Source organism: Schistocerca gregaria, chromosome 3 (assembly GCF_023897955.1).
Source record: "Schistocerca gregaria isolate iqSchGreg1 chromosome 3, iqSchGreg1.2, whole genome shotgun sequence".
Taxonomy (NCBI): Eukaryota; Metazoa; Arthropoda; class Insecta; order Orthoptera; family Acrididae; genus Schistocerca; species Schistocerca gregaria.
Genome location: NC_064922.1, coordinates 206,792,102 through 206,818,743, shown reverse-complemented (window position 1 = coordinate 206,818,743; position 26,642 = coordinate 206,792,102). Strand labels below are relative to the sequence as shown.

Below are 26,642 nucleotides of genomic sequence, written 5' to 3'. Positions count from 1 at the left end.
CTACAGGAGGAATATGTAGGGAGTTGTTGTGTGTTCCTACAGACCACACTTATGCAAGTTCTCAAAACTTTGTAAGCACACTTTTGTGGTGTAGATGGCATCTATCTCCAAATGTCTGCTTGCTCAGATTTTTCATCATCTTTGTAACTTTCTGCCCAATGTGTTAAACAAACCTGTGACCATTTGTGCTGCCCTTCTTTTGCATTTTTCATGTTCTATTTGGCAAGGGCCCCACACACTTCAGTAATATTCTAGGATGAGTCACCAATTGCTTTGTAAGTAATCTCCTCTGCACACTGATAACATTTTCCTATTATCCTACCAATGAACCACAGTCTTCCACACGCTTTACCAATGACTTAGCTGGGGTGGTCATTCCATTTCTTATAGGCCACCTAAAAATTGTTACACCCAGGTATTTGCATGAGTAAGGCAATTCCAACTGTGACTCATTGAGTTTGTATTGCAAATTGCACATTTTTACATTTCTGTACATTTAAAGTAAGCTGCTAATCTATTCAGTGAATAGTAAGGGGAGTACCACACTTCTATATGCCACATCATCGTCATCATCATCATTTAAAACTGATTATGCCTTTCAGCGTTCAGTCTGGAGCAAAGCCCCCTTATAAAATTCCTCCATGATCCCCTATTCAGTGCTAACATTGGGGCCTCTTCTGATGTTAAACCTATTACTTCAAAATCATTCTTAACCAAATCCATGTACCATCTCCTTGGTCTGCCCCGACTCCTCCTACCCTCTACTGCTGAACCCATGAGTCTCTTGGGTAACCTCGCTTCCCCCATGCATGTAACATGACCCCATCATCTAAGCCTGTTCATCCTGACTGCTACATCTATAGATTTCATTCCCAGTTTTTCTTTGATTTCCTGATTGTGGACACCCTCCTGCCATTGTTCCCATCTACTAGTACCTGCAATCATCCTAGCTACTTTCATATCCGTAACCTCAACCTTGTTGATAAGGTAACCTGAATCCACCCAGCTTTTGCTCCCATACAACAAAGTTGGTCAAAAGATTGAAAGGTGCACAGATAACTTAGTCTTGGTACTGACTTCCTTCTTGCAGAAGAGATTAGATCGTAGCTGAGCGCTCACTGCATTAGCTTTGCTACACCTTGCTTCCAGTTCTTTCACTATGTTGCCATCCTGTGAGAATATGCATCCTAAGTACTTGAAACTGTCCACCTGTTCTAACTTTGTTCCTCCTATTTGGCACTCAATCTGTTTATATTTCTTTCCCACTGACATTACTTTCGTTTTGGAGATGCTAATCTTCATACCATAGTCCTTACATTTCTGATCTAGCTCTGAAATATTACTTTGCAAACTTTCAATCGAATCTGCCATCACAACTAAGTCATCCGCATATGCAAGACTGCTTATTTTGTGTTCACATATCTTGATCTCACCCATCCAGTCTATTGTTTTCAACATATGATTCATAAATAATATGAACAACAGTGAAGACAGGTTGCAGCCTTATCTTAGCCCTGCAACTACTGGGGTAAGACACAATGGATCCTATTTTCACCATTTGTGATGTCTTCTGTATACAACAGAAATTATATACTCTGTTCTGTTTCACTTAGTTTCAACCCAATCGCACAGTTGGTCTCATAGTTCGAAAGAACTTTTTTATTTACTAACCAGTAGGTCAAACAGCAATTGGCCTTGACAAGTTACAAGTTGTGGAACTTTGCTTCCGCCATTTGCGGATAGGTGGCGACAACAGTAAGTAGCGGTCGAAAGAAACAGATTGCACACATCAGGCAGTTAGCTTGGACCTCCGTCAACATAACCTCATTCAAACATTAGATTTGTGTCTGCATCATAAAGTTGTTCTTGATTGAAAATGTCAGTTTACAAGTCTAATTCTCATCATTTGTGGGAGGTGTTACTGTTTTGTTTCAATATGAAGAAAACTTCAGCTGAGTCTCATCGAATGCTCTCAAGTACATATGGTAAGGACATTATTAGCGAAAGATTGTGTCGTGAGTGGTTTCAACACTCCAAGAATGGTGATTTTAATGTCGTAGATCAGCATAGTGGTGGAAGAGAGAATGTTTTCATAGATGCAGAATTGGAGACATTGCTAAGTGAAGACTCGCGTCAAACTCAAGAAGAATTGGCATGATTGGAGGGAGTGACACAGCAAGCCATTTCAAAACACCTCAAGGCTATGTGCATGATTCAGAAAGAAGGAACTTGAGTCCCATGAGAGCTGAAACCAAGAGACGGTGAACAGCGTTTGTGTGTTTGTGAACATTTGCTTTAGATGCAAAAACAGAAGGGATTTATGCATCACATTGTGACTGTGGATGATAAATGGGTTCATTAAGATAACACTAAACACAAAAAATTATGGGGATATGCCGGCCAAACTTCCATGTAGGCAGCCAAACTGAATATTCATGGCTCCAAGATCATGCTCAGTTTACGGTCAACAAAATGTTTTGTGGACAACATCACTTAATGCACATTATAAGTCTCCTCAAATGTGCTTTAGGTGATGACATCTCCACTAAGTAACTATGAATGTATCCATTAGGACAGTGTGGTGAAATTTGGAGTTAATTGGCTATGGCAGCAGATGACCAACACGAGTGCCTTTGCTAATAGCAATACACTGGCTGCAATGCCCCCCCTGGCTCATGACCATGATGGTTGGACCACAAACACTTGGAAAACCATGGCCTGCTCGGATGAGTCCGATTTCAGTTGGTAACAGCTAATGATGGGTTCAAATGTGGCGCAGATCTAATGAAGCCAATGAAGCCATGGACCCAGTTGTCAACAATGCACTGTGCAAGCTGGTGGTGGCTCCATAATGGAGTTGACTGTGTTTACATGGAATGGATGGGTCCTCCAGTCCAACTATGGTTACATTTGGCTAGTCGCAGACAATTTGCAGCCATTCATGGAATTCATATTCCCAACCAACGATGAAATTTTTATAGATGACAATGTGCCACGATATCAGGCTACAATTGCTCGTGATTAGTCTGAAGAACATTCTGGACAAATCAAGCAAAAGATTTGGCCCAACATGAATTCCATCCAACATTTGTGGGACATAACCGAAAAGTCAGTTTGTGCACAAAATCCTGCACTGACAACACTTTCACAATTGTTGTTGGATATAGAGGCGACATGGCTCAATATTTTCGTAGAGAATTTCCAACAACTTTTGGGTTCATGCTACATTGAGTTGGTGCACTAAGTCAGGCAAAAGGAGATCCAACATGATACTGGGTGGTATATATGGACTTCTGTTACCTCAGTGTACTAAGTGGTGCAGATCAACAAAAAATTACAATAGTTTTGTATTTATACTAATGTTTCATCAATGTTATAATTAATCCCTCATCCACATTACATCTACACATGTCAGCAACTGGAGTTCCATTGTTTTCCTATTCCGAAGGTTGGATGATATCCTGAACCCAGTTTACAATATTCCAAAAATTCTATTGGAGGAATTATCTGCTACTTGATCTAATTCATCACTTACGTACACAACAAGTTATCATAATCAAGGTTTGTACACACCAAAATCCGTAAAACACTGCAGGATATTTTCTATGCGCTCTCTTTCATTCAGTATTCAAGATTATTCCTACAGAAGCAACTCAACATGATCATTTCCATTATTTTTAAAAGATAATTCTATTTGCAAGTATGTACTTAATAAATTATTTGTTTTGCTACAGTTCATTTTTATTTTTGTTGTTATTTTTAAATTCTAGCCTTTTAATCTGATTACAACCGTTACTTTATTATATCTCATACAGGCATTACAGATGATCTTGTTCATATGCCAGCCAGCTGTTCCTCATTTACTTGCGTCAGCAAAAGTCCATTTGAATACAATTTTATATGTACATGGATTTGAAGAGTGTTTTTTTTTTTAACTCTTTACGAGTCAAGGGGACCACTAAGCAAATATTGAAGCACTGAGTCACTGACAGGCACACAAAAAGAATGGAAACTTGCTAGCTTCCAGAAAAAACCTCTGATGAGCAGCTAAAAAAAACATCCCTAAGCAGCTACACTGCACTGGCTGAACACAAAATTCCAGGATAACAGTATGGCAGATGGACCGGGTGGACAGAGAGAGATGAGTAGGGAAGTGGTGGTGGTGGTTAGTGTTTAACGTCCCGTCGACAACGAGGTCATTAGAGAGGGAGCGCAAGCTCGGGTTAGGGAAGGATTGGGAAGGAAATAGGCCATGCCCTTTCAAAGGAACCATCCCACCATTTGCCTGAAATTATTTAGGGAAATCACAGAAAACCTAAATCAGGATGGCCGGAGACGGGATTGAACCGTCGTCCTCCTGAATGTGAGTCCAGTGTGGGAAGTGGTAGAAAGGGGTTGGGGAGTGTAGCTAGCAGTTCAGAGTAGGGTAGCCAGTGTCTGGAATAGGAATAGGGGGTGTGGGTAGCAGGTGTATGGAGAAGGCATGGGACACACTACCACTGAAGCCAGTTAGTTCGTGCAAGGACCTAACAACAATGACATGGAGGTGTCAAATGGGAAGGGATGAGAGTACAGAGAAAGGGGAGACTGTTGCGTAGACGGCATGTGCACAGTGGATCAGCGGAGAATGACACCAGTAGGAATGTAGGAGTGAAGGACATGTTGAAAGATTAACACCCACCTGTTTAGCTCAGAAAAACTGGTGCTTGAAGGAAGGATGCAGATGGCATGGATTGTGATGCAGCTACTGAACTCGAGGATGTTGCGCCTCGCGACTTTTAGCACCCCTGGGTGGTCAACCCTGTTCTTGGGTAGATTTTGGAGGCAGCCGTTCATTCTGGTGGGCAGCTGTTTGGTGGTTATGCCCACATATAATGCTATGCAGAATGTGCAGGTGAGCCTGCCTCTGACAGTATAGGAAAGCCTTTGACAAGACTGGAGCAGGATTGCTGGATGTGTAAACCAAGCAGGTTTTTGCATCTGGGCTTTCCACTAGGTTATGACTCCTGTGGTATGGGATGGAAGGCGGGAGTGGCATAGGGATGGACCAAGAAGCTGTGTACTTCGGGTGGCAGTGGATTACCCCTTTAAGATGGATGGAAAAGATCATGGGTAGGATGTCCCTTGTTTTTGGGCATAACGATAGCCAAAGCCCTGGCGAAAAACATGGTTGAGCTGCTCCAGTCCAGGTTGGTAAATATTGGGTGATGAAGGGGTAATTTCTTTGCAGCTTGTTCTCAGGATTGTTGAGAGAATGGGAGGAGGGCGGGGGTGAGGATATGATGCAGGAAATCTGTTTGTGGACTAGGTTTCGTGGGGTAGTGACTGCCTTTGAAGGTCTTCAAGAGAGGTTCATCACAATGGGCAAGGGGATTCTCCTTGTCACTACAGATATGTTGTGAATAGGCACCCAGGCCAAATTGGAGAGATTTTCTGGGGTAGAAGGGGTGACAGTTGCCATGGTATGGATGGAGCCATCAGAGGGGGTGCAGAAACAATGTGCACGAAGGTGATCAATAGCAGCAACGCCAAGGGCATGAGGGACATTAGTGTACAGGGAAGTAGCATCAACAATGATGAGTAGGGATCCAGTAGTGGGGCAGGGGAAGCATTTGAGGAGGTGCTGATGCTGTAGAGAAATCAGGAAAGGATGTCTCATCTCTGAATACAAATCTTGAATATATGAAAGAACTTGAACCACATAAGGTGTTTAATGTCTTGGGAGGTTTGGCAGGTTCCCTCTACAAGGCCCATAAACAGGTTGGCATAGGATGGTGCCACGTTGCTGCAAACGGCTGTGCCACAGACATGTTTGTGTATCCTCCCCTCAATGGAGTAAAATTTCTGCAAGAGGATATAACTGGTAAGGTGTATAAGGAAAGAGATAAAGAGTTTGGAGTTGCATGGGCATTGGGAGAGGGAGTGTTCTAACAGCAGAAAGGCCACAGGCATGAGGGGCCAAGCATGTTCTTTTCCTTCACTCAGCATGATCCAATGACAAATACTGTTCTGTTGATCTTTGTATATTCTTCCAATGTTTGTCAGTGTTGATCAACATTAAAATCTCATTTTTAGTGCATTTAAGCCAGACTGTTACATCTCACAATTTGTTTACCATACCGCCATCCATATGATCCCATATTGCACTTTCTGCAAAGCATAGATATAAGACACATTCTAAGATTTCTATGGCTGCATCAAATATATGTCCAGGAGATTAGTTCTGCTCTTGACAACAAATGTAAATTATATAATTATTTATATTGTATGGTTTATAATTGTTGCTTCTTGACAGTTTCACTGCCTTTATGTGCATCATCCTGTTTTATTCCTATAATGAAATAAGCAATTTGCTTGTAGATTACGTAGCTGTCAGTAGCAGAAACTACATTTCATGCTTTGCAAGGAACAGTCTCCCATTGTGCACTACATAAATTAATGGAACTATAATTCTTTCATACTGTAATTTAGCAAAACTTTTATGTTTTTTATGAGACTCATACATTTTATGTTTTATTTTTACATGGGAGTAGTTGACAATAGGGCTGCGGCCCTAAAACTACTCATAAAAATAAAATGTAAATAAATGAATAAAAACAGACTGTAATTAAGAAACTTCTATTTCCAAAACAAAGACACGAACAATCACTACAGTAGTAAAGGTAGATTATGGTACGAGAAAAGGACGCTGCCTTCCCAATAAGTCATTTGGTGTCAACCGATAGTTGTGATTCCACCTGTCAGCTTTGAACCATGCAGTAACTGTGTTGTGTTGTGCGATGCCTAATTCTTTTTTTTTTTTTTCTTCCATCTGTCTTCTGACTGATTTAATACACCCCAAAACGAATTTCTCTCCTGTGCCAACCTCGTCACCTCTTGCAACCTGCAGTATGTCCTCAACTATCTGTTGGACGTATTCCAATTTCTGTCTTTCTCTACAGTTTTTGCTCTCTACAGCTCCCTCTAGTACCATGGAAATCAGTACCTGATGTCTTAACAAATGTCCTATCATCCTGCCCCTTCTCCTTGTCAGTGTTTTCCACATATTCCTTTCCTCTCCACTTCTGCACAGAACCTCCTCATTCCTTACCTTATCAGTCCACCTAATTTTCAACACTCACCTATAGCACCACATTTCAAATGCTTCAATTCTCTTCTGCCCCAGTTCTCCCTACAGTCCACATTTCACTACCATACAATGCTGTGTTCAGAACATATATTCTCAGAAATTTCTTCGACAAATGTTTGATACTAATAGAGTTCTCTTGGCCAGGAATGCCATTTTTGCCACTTCTAGTTTGCTTTTCATGTCGCCCTTGCTCCGTCTGTCACTGGTTATTTTGCTGCCTAGGTGTCAGAATTCCTTAACTTTATCCCCTTTGTGACCATCAATCCTCACGTTAAGTTTCTTGCTGTTCTCATTTCGACTATTTCCCATTACTTTCCTCTTTCTTCAATTTACTGTCAATCCATATTCTGTACTCATTAGACTGTCCATTCCACTCAGCAGATCATGTAATTCTTCTTCACTTTCACCCAGGCTAGCAATGTCATCAGCAAATCATATCACTGATATCCTTTCACCTTTGATTTTAATACAAATCCTGAACCTTTCTTTTATTTCCATAATTGCTTCTTTGATGCAAAGATTGGACACTAGGGACGAAAGACTGCATCCCTGTCTTACACCATTTTTAATCTGAACATTTTGTTCTTGGGCCTCCACTCTTATTATTCCCTCTTGGTCCTTGTACATTATCTGCCTCTCCCTATAGCTTACCCGTTTTTCTCCTAATTTTGAACATCTTGGACCATTTTTCATTGTCAAACAATTTTTCTAGGTCAAATCCTATGAATGTGTCTTGAGTTTTCTTTAGTCTTGCTTCCATTATCAACTGCAATGTCAGAATTGCCTCTCTGGTGCCCTTACCTTTCCTAAAGCCAAACTTATTGTTATTTAACACATCCTCAACTTTCTTTTCCATTCATCCATATATTATTCTTGTCAGCAATTTGGATGCATGAGCTGTAAGCTGATTGTACGGTAATTCTTGCACTTGTCAGCTCTTGCAGTCTTCAGAATTGTGTCAATGATATTTTTCTGAAAGTCACATGGTATATTGGCACTCTCATACATCCTACACACCAACGTGAATAGTCGTTTTGTTGCCACTTCCCCTAATGATTTTAGAAATTCTGATGGAATGTTATGAATCCCTTCTGCCTCATTTGATCTTAAGTCATCCAAAGCTCTCTTAAATTCAGATTCTGCCTGAGCTCTTCTAAATCTACTCCTGTTTCATCTACTATCACATCAGACAAATCTTCCCTCTCACAGAGGCCTTTAATGTACTCTTCCCACCTACCCAGTTTCCCCTCTGCATTTAAAAGGTAATTAGGTTGCAACATTAATGTTAGCACTCTTGCTTTTAATTTCACTGAAGGTTGTTTTAACTTTTCTATATGCTGAGCCAATCCTTCAGACTATCTTTTTTTTTCTTTCTCTTCAACTTCTTCACATTTTTTACACAGCCATTTTCTCTTAGCTTCTGTGCATTTCCTGTTTTATTTTATTCCTCAGCGACTTCTATTTCTGTATTCCTGAACACCCCTCAACATGTTTGTACTTTCTTATTTCATCGATCAGCTGAAGTATTTCTTCTGTTACCCATGGTTTCTTTGCAGTTACATCTACATCGACATACTCCACTAGCCATCAAGTGGTGTGTGGCGGAGGGCACAATTTGCCGCCTCCCCTCCGCCCCCACCCCCGTTCCACTCATGGATTGCGCGAGGGAAAACGATTGTCTGAACGCCTCAGAACGAGCTCTAACTTCCCTTATCTTTGAATGGTGATCACTGCATGATTTGAAAGTTGGTGGTAATAAGATATACTCTACATCCTCAGCAAAGATAGGATTTCCAAATTTAGTGAGCAGCCCCTTCTGTTTAGCATGTCGTCTATCTGCAAGTGTGTCCCACTTAAAACTTTCTATGGGATTTGTAACGTTCTCACGACGGCTAAATGTACCAAGTTATGAATCTTGCCACTCTTCTTTGGACTTTCTCAAACTCTTGAATCATACCCAACTGGTAAGGATCCCATACAGACGAACAGTACTCTAATACTGGACGAACTAACGTATTGGAAGCAATTTCCTTTGTTGAAGGACTACATCATTCAGGATTCTAACAATAAACCGCAATCTAAAGTTCACCTTGCCCATTACTTGTGTAATCCTATCATTCCATTTGAGATCATTTCGAATAGTCACACCCAGACACTTGACAGATGTTATCGCTTTCAAAGGCCGTGCATTTGTTTTTTACTCATACATTAATGGGGATTTTCGTCTTTTTATACGAAGTAGGTTACACTTATTAATATTGAGAGATAACTGTCAGTCATTACAACAAGCATTTATTTTCTGCAAACCCTCATTGATTCATTCACAAATTTCATGTGATACTACTTTGCTGTAGACTACAGCATCATCGGCAAACAGTCTAATGGTGCTGTCAGTACCATCAACCAGAACATTTATGTAAATCGTAAAAAGCAGTGGACCTATTACGGTGCCCTGGGGCACACCTGAAGTTATGCATATTTCTGTTGAAGTCACCCCACTCAGGATGACACACTGCTCTTCTTTGTACCTATGTTTATCTTTCCAGCTTCTGTGACTGCCCTTTCAGAGATGTCCATTCCTCTTCAACTCTACTGCCTATTCTTTATTGCTTTATCTACAGCCTTAGAGAACTTCGAGCGTATCTCGCCATACGCTAGAATTCTGTATCCCACTTCATTGCCTATTGATTCTTCCTCACTAATCTCGTAGATTTCAACCTACTCTTCATCACTACTACATTGTGATCTGAGTCTATTCTGCTCCTGGATACGCGTTACAAACAAGAATCTGATTTTGGAACCATGATGTAATCTGAAATCTTCCCGCATCACCTGGCCTTTTCAAAGTATATCTTCTCCTCTTGTGATTTTGAACAATGTTCACTATTGCTGGCTGAAATTTATTACAGAACTCAATTAGTCTATCTCCTCTCTCATTCCTTGTCTCATGCCCACATTCTCCTGTAACTTTTTCTGCTACTCCTTCCCCTACAACTGCATTCCAGTCCCCCATAATAATTAGATTTTCATCTCCCTTTGTGTACTGTATTACCCTTTCAATATCCTCATATAGGCTACTTGCTTTATATCTTCATCTTCAGCTTGCGACGTTGGAATGTATACCTGGACTATCGCTGTCAATTCTGTTAAGAATAACCCTATAAATGAACTGTTCACAGTAACACACACACTGTGCCCTACCTTCCTATTCATAACAAATCCTTCTCCCATTATACCTATTCTGCTGTTGTTGATATTACCCTATACTCATCTGACCAGAAATCCTTGTCTTCTTTCCATCTCACTTTACTGACCTCTACAATTTCTAGGTTGAGTCTTTGAATTTCCCTTTCCAGATTTTCTAGCTTCCCTCCTACATTCAAGCTCCTGACATTCCACCCACTGACTCACTGAACATTATCCTTTCGTTGATCATTCAATCTTTTTCATGTGGTCACCTCCCCCTTGGCAGTCCCTCCTCAGAGATCTGAATAGGGGACTATTCCGGAATCTTTTGCCAATGGACAGATCATCATGACATTTTTTCAATTACAGACCACATTTCCTGTGGATATACACTTTGTGTGTCTTTAATGCAGTGTTTCCATTGCCCTCTGCATCCTCATGCCATTAATCATTGCTGGTTCTTCCACCTTTTAGGGGCAGTTTCCCACTCCAAGCGCAAGAAAGTGCCCTGAACCCCTTTCCGCTCTTCCGCCCTATTTGACAAGGAGGGGAGGGGGGTTTCGAAGCCAGGACCAAGGATGTTGATTATGAATTGAAGACCAGCAATTATTAATTATAAGTCTGCTTCTCTATTTTTAGCTGTTAATTCAGCATTTGAAATTTTTTTCATTTTATTAATTTAATGTTGTGTGTTCTTGTTTGTTTCTAGGTAGAGATCAAACTGTCAACTTTAAGAGTCAGTCATTATGACTGCCAGGGGGGGATGACTGACTGACATCATATAGTTTCTACAGTTGTTCAGTTTACTTGCCAAATGTGTTGTGTACCATCAGTATGGCAAGTTGATGAAGTTAACCAGTTTCTCCTTCCCAAACCAGGGACATGTATATGTGAAGGTGCTGTTGCGATAATATTTTTAGATCCGTTAGGAAACATTCCCCATTTGAGCAATCTAGGATGACCTTGTGTGATACTTTGTTGTTGATATATTAATGGTTTTCTTGTTAGCTATTCTATTTGGTTGTGTGCACTTGAAACTGGTGTGGGTGGTAAGTGTGTGTCGGAATGATACTCTTTCATGAGGTACATGTACGGAATTTATTAAGTATTGTGAGTTTTGAAAGGGGGGGGGGGGAGGTTCAAGACTGCTACAAGGAATGGGAAGAGGTGTACTTGGACTCCACAATTTCATCTTGAAGAATATTGTTGGAGGAAAAGTGTGCAGGAAAATTATCATGTGGTTTGGTATATTGAGATAGGAAGCAGCCCTTCTTCTTCTTCTTCTTCTTCTTCTTCTTCTCTCTCTCTCTCTCTCTCTCTGTCTTTTTTTTTTTTGGGGGGGGGGGGGGGGGCGGTGAAAGCTGGCACATTGGGCTTGTGTGACTGTGTTTTTGTTTTCTCTCCCCCTCCCCAGATGTTTTGTTGGGGGAGGGGCTTCAGCTGGCGTGTGTGTGTGTGTGTGTGTGTGTGTGTGTGTGTGTGTGTAAACAATTTTTGTTGAGATTCAGGTTTGGTAATTTATGTTCAGTTTGGTGTTATTTTCAGGGTACTTATTAGTTTATATTGGTGGTATGATTTTGATTCACCTACCTATGTTAAGTGAAACTTGAATGACCAATGGTGTTTTTTTGCTGGGTTGATTGTTGAAGATTTTGTCTGCATCTTTGTCGGGTTAATATTTGTTTTGGAGCAATGTCATTATTCTTATCATCATATATTTAGTTTGTCCCCACCTAACACCAATTGCTTCTTCATGCATTTTTCCAATTACTTTCATTTATTGCTTGAGTTAAGCAATTCACATGTTATTTACATTTGTTCATGAATGTAATGAATAGTGTCATGATCACCACATTTAATATCCTTGAAATATGTGTGCTGCCGTCTTGATGTCATCATGGGTCAAAGATGAAGAGTGGGATCTGAACTTAACAGTAATCCTGTCCTTTGTGAAGTTGGTTCACTAGTGCAGGATTCTGTCATATGCATGTTAGAAGCTTGTGTCTTGGCTCTAATTAAAGTTCCGAGGCGTCATTGTAATTGTCGATGATTATGATAAAAAAGAAGGATGAAGATACTGAGCAGGACCCATAGTGTTTATTGCCCCAGTCAGTAGACAGATCATTGTTATCATCACAATACACTTGCATCTCGTGTACAGAAATTTGGGATTCAATCAAAAATATTAAGGCATACCTTGACAATCAGGAACTATATACCATCACATTACTGTGCCAGCAAAATTCTTGTGACACAAACTTCTTTCATGACTGAGGTTTTGATCAACTAATTAACGTATCTGTGTATAGGCTTTTCAGTTTGTGGGGGTCGGATATAAAGAGCAAATTCAGATCCGAAAAATTTAAACCTTTCTGTATTGTTTGATTCATGAACCAAATAATAAAGTTTGTAGGGGCCATGAGAAATACTCAATACTAGCCGTTGGCTTTGACCAGAGATGGACTGTCACGACCACTATGTCACTGGTCAAACCCAACAACTAGTGTCGAATATCACCCAAAAAACTTTATTATTTAGGTAATGAGAAATATTCAATACTAGTCATTGGCTTTGACCAGTGACGGAATGTCAGTACCTTACATCAGTGGTCAAAGCCAACAACTAGTATTGAGTATGTCTCATGACCCCACCATAAACTTTATTATTCAGTCCAGGAATCAAACAAGACCAAAAGGGTTTACATTTTTCATATCTGAATTTGCAATTTTCATCAGACCCCCACAAACTGAAAAGCCTACACAGACATGTTAATCAGTTGATCAAGCTATAGTCAAGGACACGTCTTCCACGTCACTGGTCAAAGCTGACGACTTGTATCAAGTATTCCTCTGTGATATCAAGTTCTGGTGAACATTTTCACAGTTTGGATGTTAGTTGGTGAAGCCAACAAATGTGGAAGCAAAGAACCTGGCCATGGGAACAAGACTGATTTGTAGCTTAGCCTGCTTGAAAAATTTCAACTGATATCACATCATAGTCACCGTATTGTTTACGATTTCCTTCAGGTTTTCTTTGTCACTAGTCAGATGACAACTAATACTGAATATTCATCTTTAGGCCTATCCAGTTAGGCACATGATAATCTCTTTCAGTAACATCAAATGAAGATCTCCTTCAGCAGCTTTTAACATAATTTACAAAATTTTCAATTGCTTTTCTTACAACTGATATGAAGCAACTAACCCTATACCAACAAAGAGTTAGTAACATTCCTCATACATCTTATTCATCATTAATGGAACTTTATGATATATAATGTATTGGTTACATGAATGTTAACCCAAACATTTGAAACAATATTTTAATGGTGTCAAATTTAGAGTGTAAGTAATGGTACCATGAGTTATGCTTACTGATAACTATTAGGTCTACTTTAACAGATGTACTTGTGCAAGCCTTCAGACAGGCTATATTTCTACTTTTTCCCCATAGTATATGACTTCTTATACTTGCAAAATTACTCAATATGACGTCAGTGAATAGAAATATATAGGCCTATCACATTTTAACTTTTTATATTAATGTCCCCAAAGTTGGCAATAATTTTTATTGCTAAAGTTACCTAGATTAAATGTTTTAGTAAGACTGCACTAAGTTTTTCATAGTCGTAACCTCGAACAATGAGCATACCAAAAACCATCCAACATTCTACCTTCCTTGTGATAGGTACTTCTCCAGTGCAGCAAATCAACAGGACGATAAGAGTATTTTCCACAATGCAAAACTGTATTCTTTCCAAATTTAAATCTACTGTATTTGTGCATAACCAGATGACCACTTGCCCAAATGGTTATGACACTAATAAAAGTTGCAACTAATTACTCTTACTTATCACACTGAAACAGCAGCATTAACACGATCAAGAACAAGGTAGTAGAAACTTACTAGGTAACTTCCGTGACCCCCTAGCTGTCATTCCATTCCCTGGAACAACATCATTTAGAAGGAACTGATTTTCTGGTCCCGCCAATCGTTGATTGTACGACGGATCCATGTTTCCAATACAGGGAATTTCAAGATCTTTTATTCTTCATACACACACAGCGTACAACACAAAACAACATTTAATTCTGAACCACGTTACAAACACACTGCTAAAATGTAACCACGTTGCTACTGAGAATTACAGAAAGGACAGTACGTAAAGGTTAAGATCTAATGTGGGTACAAGCGTTTAGTTTATCCAGACCAGTATTAAACATGTTGCGACACAGCATATACCTATCATTAATAAGACACTCTACAGACAGCTGCCACTGTTACCCACAGTTACTAAAAACAAACAATCAACTAAACATCTACAAACCCTCCCCTGACGCTACACAAAAAATTCACATTCCGCCATTACAACCACAGATGTATATCGCCATCTATTTAAACGCAATCGCAAAGATACATTTCAAGCCGGATTACCACATGCAACTAAATTGACGCCACAACTACATACAACAAACTATGGTGGCGCCATGAGCAACCATTTCCACTGGCTGCCGTAAAATTGTTCTCAAGATGGTATCAATAAAAATCATTTGAGCCCAACTTTACTGTCATAAATCACATGGCCCACCTGTTTATTTCCCGGTGACTTTCTTTTCAGTTGGCTTCGTACTGGAACAAACTGCTGGAACAGAACTAGTGAGATGAACACTTTACTACAAAATTTAGAATACCTCCATGACAAGTTATCTGAAAAGAATAGAGATATGATTATTTGTGGTGACTTTAATATTGATTTTTCTGTAGAATCAAAACAATAAACTGACATATTGAACCTCCTCTTAACATTCAACTTGAAACCTACAATAGAAACAGAAACAGGTGTAACAAAAACTTCAACGACAGCAATAGACCAAATATTTACTGGCATTTTTACAAAATGTGATGCAAAATGTTTCACAACAGGTTCTGAGGATCATATTGTACAGATAATATCTGTCAAACTAGGTCACCCTGTACATCATCACAAAACATCACTAACCACTACTAGGAATTTCAGTGTACAAAACATAAATACATTCATTAACTGCTTAACTAAAGATATGTGGGAGGAAGAATGCAACTGAAGCAACGGAAATCAAAAATTTGATAAATTCCTAAGCACCATCCAGCTGAACTGCGCTTCTCAATCAGAGAAAGGAAAACCAAGAAAAAATAAAAAACGTTGTTGGCTAATTTCAGGCATAAAAGCTTCAATGAAGAAAAAAGGTTTCTCTATGCCACAGTCAAGCAAACCAAAAAACTCCAGAATTTTATGCATATTTTATAAGATACTAACAGGTCCTAAATAATGTTATCAGAAGGCCAAAAAAGTTGAAAAATGACAACTACAAGGAAAAACATACAAATAATATAAAAACAATATGTAAAAATGGACAAGGTAAGACCTTCTTTCAAGAAGGAAGACCAGTCAACTGAAGAGAAACACAGAACAATAGCTCTGCTGTTTGGTTTTCCTAAAATACTGGAATCTTTTTTGAAAAAAGACTGATTTCATTCACAGAAATTAACAATTTTGTATCAAATGCACGGGAAAAACATGGGAAAAACATTGTAACATTAATCTACCTAAAAAGGGAGGCAAAAATTCTGACCTACACAAAATGGCTAATGTATTTAACGCATATTTCACAGAAATAGCAAACAAATTGGTGGAAAAAACAGCAAAAAACAGCTTTTGGAAGCAGAACTTAAATAAAAAACAGAACTTTTGTATCCAACAGATAAAAAGGAAGTACTGAATATTAAAAATGAATTAAAATCAAAATTTTCTTCAGGTATAGACAATGTCCCTGATTACACATTTAAAAATGTGCATCAGTATTGACTAAGAGCCTAACTCATCCTTGCAGCACTTGATTGTATAGTGGTATTTTTTCAGAAAAAACTAAAAATGGTGAAGGTAGAATCTCTTTTCAAGAATGGAGACAAGACAAATGAAAAGAACTACAGACCAATATTTCTGTAGTCTGGTTTTTCTAAAGTAACAGAAAAAGTTTTTTAAAAAATAGACTAATCTCATTTATAGCAATTAACAATTTTGTATCAATTAACCACCATGAGATCAAAAAACTCAGATCAACAGAAACTGCCAGTTTTGACTTTCTTAACGAAGAATTTATGGCCAGGAAGAACATGTGTCAGCAATATTTCTGGATCACATAAAAGCTTTTGATGTGATAGACCAAAACTTACTACCTCAAAAACTGAAGTATGTAGGTATTAGGGGCCCGGTACATGAGTGGCTGACATCATATCTGTAAAACAGAGAGCAGATAGTTGAAATCATGCATCATGAAGAAAACATTATGTACACCTACCAATTTAAAAGAAAAGAAATTAAGTATGCTGTCTCCCAAGGTTCTATCTTGGGCCCAGCGTTGTTCTTAATATTTGTCAAACACCTAGAATGATCAAGTGATTCCCAAAAATATATAAAATTTGCAAATGATACAAATTTACTGGTATAAAGCGAACCTGCTGCATGACTATAATATGAAGTACAAAATTGCACAACACACACATTACAAAATGATTCCTCACAAACATTCTCATTGTTAACACACAGAAAACTGTTGCAATGCACTTTCATACCATAGACAATAAACATCCATTAGCCCCATCATAAACCTATTTAATAAAAAATTAGAAACTCAGCAAAATTTCGAGGATTATGAATTCTGGACAACATGAAGTGGAAGACGCACATCAAATACATCAGCATCAAATACATCAGCATCAAATACATCACAATATGCTAAGCTACAAAAACACTTGCTAGGTGTGCAACAAAAGAAACACTAAAGAATGTGTGTTATGCCCAAGCGGAACAAATTTCCTGCATTGGATAATATTTTGGGGAAATTCGCCAATAAGCAAAACTGTTTCATAGCACAGAAGAGGATATTAGGGCAATTCAAAATGCCACAACCAGAAATTGTTGCAAACCTCTTTTTAAAGCACTCCAGATACTACCACTGCCATTCCTATACATTCTTGAGATAATTACATACATAAAGAAAATTTCAGGAACTAAAACAGTCCATGCACACGACACCAGGCAATAATCAGACTTCCATCATGAACATGAAAGCATAATTCTTGAGCAAAAAAAACTGCTGCAAACTGACAAAAACTTAACAAAAACTACTCCATCACATCAATGAAATAAAAAATACAAAAATTCAAAGTGGCTTTGAAAACATTTTTACAAGACAGGTGCTATTATATGGTAAATGAATATCTGTTCACGTAAGTTTAAAATATTTTCATAAAAGAATAGGTATGGACATAAATTAAAATTAGTTCCTTTTATTCTATTATGTATCTGAAACTGCTTTTGTCATCTATTGTACTACATTAGGTTGTCCTATTAAGGTATTGAATTTTAATGATTTACTACACTGTATCATGTGTTTCAATTGTTTATGTTGTTGAATCAATGTTACTGTTATATAACATGTATTTAAAATTGTGTGCTAATATACAAAGAAAGCCATATCCCATATCATATATTTGATGAATGGATGCTTAACAAATAAACATAAACTAAACAGTTACAACACCATTGCAGTTTCAGCCCAACTGAGCAACAAGCCCTCAGCCCAGTTGCTTGTGGAATCCAAGATTACTAGTCTGTCAGAGGAATACAACTGCTTGTTCATTATCCTGTACCAGATGTTATGTTAAAATGCTTTATGCAAGCTAAAGGTTGATTCACAGCAGAAGGAGCTATACAGGACTTAACAACACCCTATAGTGCATCATAAATAGCAGCATTCATGCAGGCCATTAATGGAATGGAACAGGATATCGAGAAAAACAGTGTGTCAGTGAAAAATCCAGGTCTGTAAAAAAAAAAAATTTCGGGTCGACTTTCCTGACCGACATTTGCTTGAAAGTGCTAGTAACCACAATTGACAATTAAACACTTGTCTGGAGGTGTAAGAACATTACCACGCGTACTTCATCTGCTGACACCCTCGCTAATCGATAGGAACGAGATATTGTATTTTAATGTACTGATCCCTTGCAGAAAACAGAATTCTTTGTCGAAGGAAACTAGTTAATGTCATTACCAATAACAGTAAGACAACAAGGGGGACGTAAAAAGACATGAAAATTCACAAAGAAAGGAATAAAACAAATTCACAGGGTAAGTATAAAACACGTAAAAAGTCACAGTGTCCCTGGCGGCCGGATGTGGAATTGTTTTGACAGCAGTGGTTCACTTGACTATATCAGGTGACATTGAGCCACCAACACTATGTGGACACTTAATTCTGCACTAACATGTGACGACACACGTGTCAGACGCTACTTCAGCACCATCAGAGAAATAATAGCGTCGATGATGAGGAAACAAGCAGGGAATTGAACACATTGTCTGAAACAGGTTGTCCACACTGGTGGGTGTTCTGCATTGGGGGCTTGTGACGGATGCGGTACTTGTGGTTGGATCTCAGGCTGCGGAAGATTCTGATGTCTACTCAGGAATTTGGACGCTGATACCTCTCAGAATATGTGCAAAGGTTTGACGAAAGTCGAAGTTTTAAATTTTGTGTTCAAGAAACCGTTGACGCAGGAGAATCATATAAACATGCCGCCGTTTGACCATCGAACGTATTCCCATATGGATGACATAGTAGTAAGCATCCCTTGTGTAGAGAAACAGCTGAAGGAGCTGAAAACAAATATGTAACCAGGTCCGGATGGAATCCCAATTGGAGTTTTCAAAGAGTATTGTGTGGTATTGCCCCTTACTTAGCGCGTGAATCTCTCATCCAGCACAAAGTCCCAAGTCACAGGAATAAAGCAAAGGCGACTCCTGTCTATAAGATGAGCTAAAGGACAGACCCCCAAGACTACAGACCAATATCCTTAAGATCAGTTTGCTGCAGAACCCTTGGACATATTCTCAGTTCGAATACAATAAATTTTCTTGAGACCAAGAAGGTTACTTCAACAAATTGCTTTTTGAAAGCATCACTCGTGAAAAACTCAGTTTGCCGTTTTCTCACATGATATATGGCGAACGATGTATAAGTACAACTGACAGGTTCCATATCTCTAAATTTCTGGAAAGTTTTTGAAACGGTGCCCCATTATGGGCTGTTGAAGAAGGTATGAACATCTGGAATAGGTTCACAGATATGCGAATGGTTTGAACACTTCTTAAGATATGGAACCTAGTACGTTTCCCTCGAAGCCGAGTATTCATCACAGATAAAGGTATCGTTGGAGTGCCCCAGGGAAGTGTGATAGGACCGCTGTTATTCTCTATATATATAAATGATTTGGTGGACAGAGTGGCAGCAGTCTGCATTGTTTACTGATGATGCTGTAGAATGTGGTAACTTGTCGAGGTTGAGCAGCTGTAGGGGAAGCTGTTATAGAGCCAGATGAGGCTCGCCAATGGAGTTACAGATTATGTAGCTGTGACAAGAAAATCCTGGAACAGGGAAAAAAGATTTGTGCTCTTCAGGCTGATGTAGATGTAGATAGTATTAAGCCTTTGATGCGCATTTAGGCCAAAAGTCTATTGGCAGTGTGAGCACCCAAGCATTCATTTATGCCAACAGCTGCTTGTGCGTACTAACTGTGGTATGGCATGTAAGTTTGTGCGGCAGGAGGGTTAAATACATATCGTTTATGACTTTGGTGCAATGTATCAGATGAGCATAATGAGATTGAGGACTCAACACCGCCAATGCCTGCCACTTCGAATGATCCAGGTGATCAGATGAGCTGGGCTTCAACTTCATTACCTGCAGATAACACTCCCACTTCAGGGGTTCATTACCAAAACGGCATCGGTCTACACATTGGGACTAAACCCTCTGGTATGCTTGGCCCCATACTACAAAACCACTGGAAACCTCCTGCTGAATACGGTTACCCACATTCTACTCATAATAATGGTGGGAAGACTGAAAGAAGCTTTCTGAAAAAAGAGCACTTAGATAAATATAAAGCATGGTTATTTTGTCTCCATCCAAAGAAGGTTGATTTTGCAAAGTGTGTCCTTTCTTTGCGCCTACTGTTAATGGTGGGTATCATGTGGGAATGAAGTTAAACACATTAGTAACTGCACCTCTGACAAAATTTGCTAATTTAAGGTAAAGATGGTGACCTGAAAAATCACAGTAGAGCAGTATATCATCAGCAAGCTATAGGACGTGCCAAAGTTTTTTTTAGTTGCTTACCAAAATCCAAATAAATCGTTTGAAAATCAAGTTGACACCTACCGACTAAAGAAAATGAAAAAAAAAACGAAAACTGTTGTCATTTCCTTTGCAAAACGTCATATTTCTTGGAAGGCGGAACATACCATTTAGAGGACATTGAGATGATGGCTCTGTTTTTTCTGACAATCCCGGACTACCAAATAAAGGCAACTTTAAAGAGTTGATGAAATTTCGCACTGAAGAATGTGGGGAAATTGAATTACAAGCACAGTATAGGTCTGGTAATAAAAGAAGCACATTTTTAACTAAAACTGTTCAAAATGAGTTGACTGAATGCTGTGCTTATGCGACTGATAGGAATATTTTAATTAATAGATAAATACTCTGGCTCTGTTTTAGTATTTATTTTGCTACTTTAGGTAACAAACAGAAGAAGCAATGTCGATTATAGTCAATCAAGCTGGCCAAAAATTTGTCGCCAGCCAGCCAGTGTACTCTTTTTCGGTACACTGCGTGAACCTTAGGTTCTATAAAAATTACGCAGTACAGAATTACAGCTCTCAGCAAGGTCTAGATTAAAAATATGTCGAAAAACAGCTTAAATCTCTAAAACACAAAACAAAACATCTGCCACACACCACATGGTAAATGCAAAGAAACCACTTCTACCAAGCTCTGCAGTTGAGTATTTGCAGTTTTATACTAAACATATTTTCCCCCTGATTACATCTTTAATTTTTATCCTTTCTTGTCTTCCTATCTCAGCTGCAACAGCCGAAAGATCTATCTCTACACTGAAATTGATTAAGACTTGGTTAAGAAATCGTTGTGGGAAAAAGCGCTTAATTGGGCTTGCTTTATTGTAGGTACATAGGAACATTGTTATTAACAAAGAAAAAATCATAGATAGATTTATTTCAAAGCGTGGAAAGAGGAGAAGATGTATGCTTTCTGAGGTCTAGATGTTGTAGAACCAGCTGATGAGAAACGATAGGGTAATTAATAATTACAAAACTATATCAGTTTCTGCACTTTTATAAGAACTGAGAACAACAAACCACCTGCTAATAAGTATTAAACGGATCAAATATATACTTTACTAATAGAGAGCCAATACAAAAATTGTTAATGTAACTTGTACCAAAATTTAAATCACTCAATACACAGAAATTCATCATATTATATTCAAACTTATTGTTTTATATCTCTTACATAAGTTTGTAGTGACTATTGCTCATACTATTTTTTTCAGAACTAGTATCATTCTAAACTGTTTAAAAATTGAAAACATAAAAAAACTATGGATTTATTTACGGCTTTATTAATATTGTTTTAAAATAAAGTATTTGTGTTTACAAAATGCTTATGTAACTTGATACTTTCCTGTTAACAAATATGTAAATGTAAATACCTGTGTAACGATTTTGAAGGCCAGACGTTTGAAGAAATTTTAGATGTCTGTATGCCCAAAATTAAGCACGTCTTTCTCGCGTCTTTGATATGTTTCTTAAGTCTCAAAATGTTTGAAATGCTACATTTTTAAAGACCTTTCCCCTTTGGGGAACACCCCCAGCTTCTCCTTCTCTTCGAGGTAACCACCCCCCCCCCCCCCCCTCCACATTAAAATTTTAAAATTTCTTCAATCCGCCACTGTGCTACGGTCGCAGGTTCGAAGCCTGCCCCGGGCATGGATGTGTGTGATGTCCTTAGGTTAGTTAGGTTTACATAGTTCTAAGTCTAGGGGACTGATAACCTCAGATGTTAAGTCCCAAAGTGCTTAGAGCCATTTGAACAATTTCATTCTGTTCGTCAAGTCTGTGGATCTTCCTTTTTTGCGGAGGAAACTGTGACAGAAATGAGATACCTGGACATACGGCAAGACTGGTTCTTTCCTCAACTTCAAGAAGATTCCAATGACTTAATTTTTATGCATGACGGCGACCAGCCTCATTTTCACCATGAGGTTCAGCGTTATCTTAACAACGCTACCCCACAACGTTGGATTGGAAGAGGTGGACAAGATCTTATTCATTGCTTTTAGCCTGCCAGGTCACCATACCTCACAACTTACGATTTTTTTTCTGTGGTGGTATATAAAAGACGAGTCTTTGTCCCACATATGGCAGCTACTCTTGAACAGCTGAGACATCGAACTGTTGAAGCTGTCGATTCAGTAAACAGGGACTTGTTGATTGGTGTACTGAATGAAATGAGCTACCGTTTCGATGTTTCTCAAGCAATCCACAGTGCTATGTTGCACGTATGGTATAGTGTCTGTATGAACACAAAACTTTGAATCTACCTTTACCCAGTAACATGCGTAATGAGTGTCTATCTTACACAATTTGTCTGTAATAAACAACTGAAATCTGAGCTTCCCTTTTGAATCACCCTTGTATTTGTATGTAGCAGGCACGAAACTTCTTGCTTCGTAAATCTGTGTCTCTGCTCACAACCCTACAGTGAACTCATATGACTTCTGCATTATCTTTTATCTTACAATTTCTAAATGCTTTTAGCATCAAATGTCATTAACTGACATTCAATTGTAGTAAAATGTACCAAGAGTGACGTGTTTCAGATAAATTTTCAAGGCGCTGTTGCCTTTTAATAGCATACTGACGTAACACGGAAATAAAATATGAAAAGTACGAAATTGTAAATCCAAAAGGGCGTTTGCAAAATTCTTCATTTCTCGACCGAGGGAGGTGGGCTCACCATTGGGCTCATATTACAAGAGGACGATAATGAAAATCCATTTCCGACCAGTGAGAAAGAGGAAAATTAAACTGAGTAGTACATGCAAACACCTCATCCATACTGTAAGCAACAAAGGAACAAGTAAACATTACCACTGCTGTATTAAACAAATAAAAAAACTCCCTTAGTGACGAACCCCCTCCCCCCCCCATGAACCATGGACCTTGCCGTTGGTGGGGAGGCTTGCGTGCCTCAGCGATACAGAAAGCCGTACTGTAGGTGCAACCACAAAGGAGGGGTATCTGTTGAGAGGCCAGACAAAAGCGTGGTTCCTGAAGAGGGGCAGCAGCCTTTTCAGTAGTTGCAGGAGCTACAGCCTGGATGATTGACTGATCTGGCCTTGTGACACTAACCAAAATGGCCTTGCTGTGCTGGTACTACAAACGGTTGAAAGCAAGGGGAAACTAGAGCCGTAATTTTTCCCGAGGGCATGCAGCTTTACTGTATGGTTAAATGATGATGGCGTCCTCCTGGGTAAAATATTCCGGAGGTAAAATAGTCCCCCATTCGGATCTCCGGGCGGGGACTCCTCAACAGGACGTTGTTATCAGGAGAAAGAAAACTGGCGTTCTATGGATCGGAGTGTGGAATGTCAGATCTCTTAATCGGGCAGGAAGGTTAGAAAATTTAAAAAGGGAAATGGATAGGTTAAAGTCAGATATAGTGCAAATTAGTGAACTTCGGTGGCAGGAGGAAGAAGACTTTTGGTCAAATAGGGGTAAAGCAGGAGTAGGTTTAATAATGAATAAAAAATAGGAATGGGGGTAAGCTACTACAAACAGCATAGTGAACGCATTATTGTGGCCAAGATAGATACAAAGCCCATGCCTACTACTGTAGTACAGGTTTATATGCCAACAAGCTCTCCAGATTACGAAGAAATTGAAGAAATGTATGATGAAATAAAAGAAATTATTCAATAAGTGAAGGGAGACGAAAATTTAATAGTCATGGGTGACTGGAATTCGAGTGTAGGACAAGAGAGAGAAGGAAACGTAGTAGAAGGATACGGATTGGGGCTAAGAAATGAAAGAGGAAACCGCATGGTAGAATTCTGCACAGAGCACAAATTAATCATAGCTAACACTTGGTTCAAGAATCATAAAAGAAGGTTGTATACATGGAAGAAGCCTGGAGATACTGACAGATTTCAGATATTTTATAGTTTCAGGGAGAGTGTAAGGGAACAAATGGCAGGAATGGGTGAAAGAAATGCAGTAGAAGAAGAATGGATAGCTTTGAGGGATGAAGTAGGGAAGGGAGCAGAGGATCAAGTAGGTAATAAGACGGGGGCTAGTAGAAATCCTGAATTTAATTGATGAAAGGAGAAAATATAAAAATGCAGTAAATGAAGCAGGCAAAAAGAAATACAAACGTCTCAAAAATGAGATCAACAGGAAGTGCAAAATGGCTAATCAGGGATGGCTAGAGGATAAATGTAAGGATGTAGAGGCTTATCTCACTAGGGATAAGATAGATAGTGCCTACAAGAAAATTAAAGAGACCTTTGGAGAAAGGAAAACAACTTGTATGAATATCAAGAGCTCAGATGGAAACCCAATTCTAAGGAAAGAAGGGAAAACAGAAAGGTGGAAGGAGTATATAGAGGGTCTATACAAGGGCGATGTACTTGAGGACAATATTATGAAAATGGAAGAGGATGTAGATGAAGATGAAATTGGAGATACGATACTGTGTCAAGAATTTGACAGAACACTGAAAGACCTGAGTGGAAACAAGGCCCCCGGAGTAGACAACATTCCATTGGAACTACTGACGGCCTTGGGAGAGCCAGTCCTGACAAAACTCTACCATCTAGTGAGCAAGATGTATGAGACAGGCAAAATTCCGTCAGACTTCAAGAAGAATATAATAATTCCAATCCCAAAGAAAGCAGGTGTTGACAGATGTGAAAATTACCGAACTATCAGTTTAATAAGTCACAGCTGCAAAATACTAACGCGAATACTTTACAGACGAATGGAAAAACTAGTAGAAGCCGACCTCAGGGAAGGTCAGTTTGAATTCTGTAGAAATATTGGACACGCGAGACAATACTGAACCTACGACTTATCTTATAAGCTAGATTAAGGAAAGGCAAACCTACGTTTCTAGCATTTGTAGACTTAGAAAAAGCTTTTGAAAATGTTGACTGGAATACTCTCTTTCAAATTCTGAAGGTGGCAGGGGTAAATTATAGGAGGCGAAAGGCTATTTACAATTTGTATAGAAACCAAATGGCAGTTATAAGAGTTGAGGGGCATGAAATGGGAGCAGTGGTTGGGAAGGGAGCGAGACAGTGTTGTAGTCTCTCCCCGATGTTATTCAATCTGTATATTGAGCAAGCAGTAAAGGAAACAAAAGAAAAATTCGGAGTAGGTATTAAAATTAATGGAGAAGAAATAAGATGAACATCAACAAAAGCAAAACGAGGATAATGGAATGTAGTCGAATTAAGTCGGGTGATGCTGAGGGTATTAGATTAGGAAATGAGACACTTAAAGTAGTAAAGGAATTTTGCTATTGGGGGAGCAAAATAACTGATGATGGTCGAAGTAGGGAGGATATTAAATGTAGACTGGAAATGGGAAGGAAAGCGTTTCTGAAGAAGAGAAATTTGTTAACATCGAGTATAGATTTAAGTGTCAGGAAGTCGTTTCTGAAAGTATTTGTATGGATTGTAGCCATGTATGGAAGTTAAACATGGACGATAAATAGTTTGGACAAGAAGAGAATAGAAGCTTTCGAAACGTGGAAGCCAAAGATTAGATGGGTAGATCACATAACTAATGAGGAGGTACTGAATAGGATTGGGGAGAAAATGAGTTTGTGGCACAACTTGACTAGAGGAAGGGATCGGTTGGTAGGACATGTTCCGAGGCATCAAGGGATCACCAATTTAGTACTGGAGGGCAGCGTGGAGGGTAAAAATCGTAGAGGGAGACCAAGAGATGAATACACCAAGCAGATTCAGAAGGATGTAGGTTGCTGTAGGTACTGGGAGATGAAGAACCTTGCACAGGATAGAGTAGCATGGAGAGCTGCATCAAACCAGTCGCAGGACTGAAAACCACAACAACAACAGTGACGAAAAATTCTTTTCCAGAGCTGTACAGAGGGGCTGGCGATATTGGTCTCCTCTGAGTATGTAGACGTAGAAGGGACGCAAAAACTGCCTGAGAAATAAGAAAAAGACGCAGAAAGACGATTTAAAAATTAACTGAGAGGTACATGTATTCTCCTACTCCTCGTGTTCCAATCTTCTGCCTACAAGAAGAGGCTTTCCGTCAGACCATGGCCATTAAAAAGTTAAATTCACACTGTTGTCACAATGTCACTTCTTCTAATGTTGTTTTCTTTCA

At 39.0% G+C, this 26,642-nt stretch overlaps 1 protein-coding gene across 2 annotated transcripts in view; it reads right to left on the bottom strand.

Annotated features, from left to right (window-relative positions):
* Window positions 1–26,642, bottom strand: part of LOC126354841 (equilibrative nucleoside transporter 1) — a 178,398-nt gene that overhangs the window by 77,484 nt on the left and 74,272 nt on the right. The window contains exon 1 of one of the 2 annotated variants that reach the window (XM_050004817.1): window positions 14,222–14,718. The exons of the other annotated variant lie outside the window; for it this stretch is intronic. Within the exon in view, the coding sequence (XP_049860774.1) occupies window positions 14,222–14,330 (109 nt within the window). The 5' untranslated portion in view covers window positions 14,331–14,718. Of the gene's footprint in view, window positions 1–14,221; window positions 14,719–26,642 lie in introns of those variants that run through there. 2 annotated transcript variants of the gene reach the window in all.